Below are 3,380 nucleotides of genomic sequence, written 5' to 3' on the forward strand. Positions count from 1 at the left end.
GATTTACCTTTGTCTTTATATCAAATAGTTTAGCTCATAACATAAAAGGCAATAATTTTGAAGATAATGCCAGCATCAAAATAATGCCAGTTTCAGTGGTTTTGGTTCTGACTTCTTGTTTCCAATGCAGATTGATCATCTGGTTTTTCTACTGTACCGGTTCCATGCTCTAACAACATAATAAGGCTTAATTTTAAATCTCTGTTTCCACAACTAAACTTATACAAACTGGTTGAGACATTCATCAACTGTGGTACATTTCGTATCAGCAAAAAACTCCCATCCTTGGACCGCAGAGCCAGTCATATTTGTCATTTTCCTTTTCCCTTTTTTTATCATCTGGTTAATATCTTTTGAGTAAAGTACAAAAAAGTCCCCTGTGTTAAACCTAATATATAGAAAAGCCCCTTATAGTTTCAAAATATACAACACGACACTCCATACTTTGAATTAAATTGTAAAGGTGACGGAATCCGTTAAACTTAACGGAAATGATTTATTGGAATCTAAAAAAAAAATTTTATACCTAGTTTTTAACAAATATACTTATTCTACCCCTTAACCCTCAATTCTCTCTATCTTGAAAATAAAATAAATGATTTTTTTAACCTGTCTTTTGCTTAATTATACCAAGGCATTCTAGTCATTTCATCCATTTCCGTAAGTTTAACGGATTCCGTCATATTTACAATTTAATTCAAAGTACGGGGTGTCGTGTTATATATTTTGAAACTACGGGGGACTTTTCTGTATACTAGGTTTATCACAGGAGTTTTTTTTTATTTTTTACCCATATCTTTTTCACCAACTGAGTTGGGTTTGGGAACACAAATTTCTTCCATTATAGGAGATTTTTGTTTGGCATGTAGAGGTGGTGGATTCATCTGGACACTAGCTTTCTGAAATGGCCTAATTTGGTGCTGAGCCAATGAGCTCAAACTAGACGTTATAGACTTAGAGTCTAGGTCCCCCCAAGATTCTTGTTGGATAAACTTTAAATTGTAGAAAGGAAAACCCCGTGAAGGCCATTAATGCCAAAAAATTTGCATTCATTCCACTATGTTTCATTCCCCGTGATCCCATAAATTAGCTTTCTTCAATAATCCACCAACCCATCTTTGATTCTGCCATCATATTCAGTATTCACCAACTTCATTTCGTGCATCATAAATATGATATCCCAGTGTTACAAAAAGCCCACATTTTCTCCCAAGCAAATGATCAAGTCCTCCGGAAAATCTGTCCATCTATGCAACATGGATAAACTTTCCTCGCTCATGGAAACTCATCTGCTGCTCATCTTAGTATGCATTCCTCTGGGCAGGTCCTTGACGGTGACCGTGCCCGATTCCAGCTCGCCATCAGCCCTAGTCGACGGCCCACAAACTGCATTCACCGTGAACAACAATGGTGCTCGAACAGATATCCGCGAACAAGAAGCAGTTTACGACATCATGCGAGCCACCGGGAATGATTGGGCCACCGATATACCGGACATTTGTCGCGGCCGGTGGCACGGGATCGAGTGCATGCCGGACAAAGACAATGTGTATCATGTAGTGTCCCTTTCCTTCGGTGCGTTGTCTGATGATACTGCATTTCCAACTTGTGACATAGCCAAATCCTCCATTTCACCTTCCATCACAAAACTCCCACGCCTGAGGACTTTGTTCTTCTATCGCTGTCTTACTAACAATCCTCAGCCCATCCCATCATTTTTGGGCCGGTTGGGAAAAAGCCTACAGACTCTGGTCCTAAGGGAGAATGGCCTTGTTGGGCCCATCCCAAATGAGTTGGGAAATCTCACCCGTTTGAAAGTGCTTGATCTTCACAAGAATGAGTTAAACGGTTCGATACCCGGTTCACTTGGCCGGATCACCAGTCTAAGGTCGTTGGATTTGAGTGGAAACCAACTCAGCGGTCTGATTCCTGACCTAAGCTTCCCTCAATTGAATGTGCTAGACCTCAACCAAAATCATCTTGTCGGTTCAATTCCCACCACTCTCATGAATTGTCCTTCGCTGATAAAATTGGACATGAGCCGTAATTGCCTATCCGGTCCAATCCCTGAGTCAATCAGCGGTCTAGAGAACCTAATTCTCTTAGACTTGGGCTACAATAGTCTCGCCGGTCCACTTCCAGCGTCTCTGAAAGAATTGAATTCCCTTCAAGCTTTGTTGCTCAACGGCAACCCGACCATGTCCACCACAATCCCAAGCTCCATATTTGATGGTCTGAAGGACTTAGTGGTTCTAATATTATCCGAAAACAATCTGCAGGGAATAATACCCGAGTCACTCGGCCGGTTGAGAAAGATTCGAGTTATCCATCTTGATGGGAATAAGTTGAATGGTTCAATTCCAGCCAGTTTTGGGGACCTGAATGACCTCAGTGAGCTAAGGCTAGACAATAATTTGTTAATGGGACCTGTCCCATTTAATAGAGACATGGTTTGGAGGATGAGAAGAAAATTGAGGCTCAACAATAACTCTGGTCTATGTTATGATACGAAAAGTGGGCTTGGAGATGATCTTGCTACATCATCTGATTCGGTCATTGGAATTTGTGAGACATCCAAATATGGAATGGCAACAAAAGCCGTCCGACATATTTCTACTATTGATGGAACAGAGTTGGGGCCGTTAGGTACCAAATCAGCTGGTAGAGTTCAGAAGCCTGCAGTCGCTTGTTTCATGCTGCTACAACTTGCGAATTTTCTTCTGTTTGCTGTTTATGTAATGTGACACTTCGGAGGGGAAAGCTAGGGAGGTGTATAAAGTTAATACCAGCGTTATGAATCTAAATGGTAAGTGTATATCTAAATGTTTCTAGAAAATAGGTTTCCACACATTGTAGATTCCAAATTTGATCCCATAAATATATTGTGATCTTGCATGTAAGCAATTTTCCTCGAGGACTTATATTTGAACAGTGCGAACTGGGAATTTGAAGCCAACAACGCCCTAACGTTTCATATCAGTTTAACAGGGAAAAGAATTATTCTGGACATAGACTAATATTGCTAACTTTACTCTCTACAATATTTGTTTTACCACCGGATTATGGTCTCTTTCCTGATACCTTAGGACTGTTGAAAGGTTTTGCAACGACCCAGAGCCAAATTTTGGCGAAAAGGCAGCAAAAAAGTATAATCCCACAAGTTCAATTAAGGGGGGAAGAGGTTAAGTAAGCTAGCAATTCACTTTCACTTTGATGAGGAGATTCTAGACCCTATGTATTTTAGTACACTTTTGTAAAGTCCAAATTGAGCCCTTGCTCATATATTGTACTATCCTTTTATTAGCAATGAAATCTCTATCGTTTTCGGAAAAAAAAAATTAAGGGGGGAAGAGAGCTATAATTGCGGTGTTTATTTTTTC

The 3,380-nt window shown here is 40.1% G+C and overlaps 1 protein-coding gene across 1 annotated transcript; it reads left to right on the plus strand.

Annotated features, from left to right (window-relative positions):
- Positions 1-1,225: 1,225 nt before the first annotated feature.
- Positions 1,226-2,941, plus strand: LOC113706684 (protein TOO MANY MOUTHS-like). Its single transcript, XM_027228622.2, has one exon. It carries the CDS (start codon positions 1,257-1,259, stop codon positions 2,742-2,744), a length of 1,488 nt encoding a protein of 495 aa, XP_027084423.1. The 5' UTR covers positions 1,226-1,256; the 3' UTR covers positions 2,745-2,941.
- Positions 2,942-3,380: the final 439 nt, after the last annotated feature.

Source organism: Coffea arabica, chromosome 8c, assembly GCF_036785885.1.
Source record: "Coffea arabica cultivar ET-39 chromosome 8c, Coffea Arabica ET-39 HiFi, whole genome shotgun sequence".
NCBI classification, from domain to species: domain Eukaryota; kingdom Viridiplantae; phylum Streptophyta; class Magnoliopsida; order Gentianales; family Rubiaceae; genus Coffea; species Coffea arabica.

Excerpts from the sequence above, each read along its gene's own strand:
- LOC113706684 (XM_027228622.2), top strand. The coding sequence starts at position 1,257 with ATGGATAAACTTTCCTCGCTCATGGAAACTCATCTGCTGCTCATCTTA.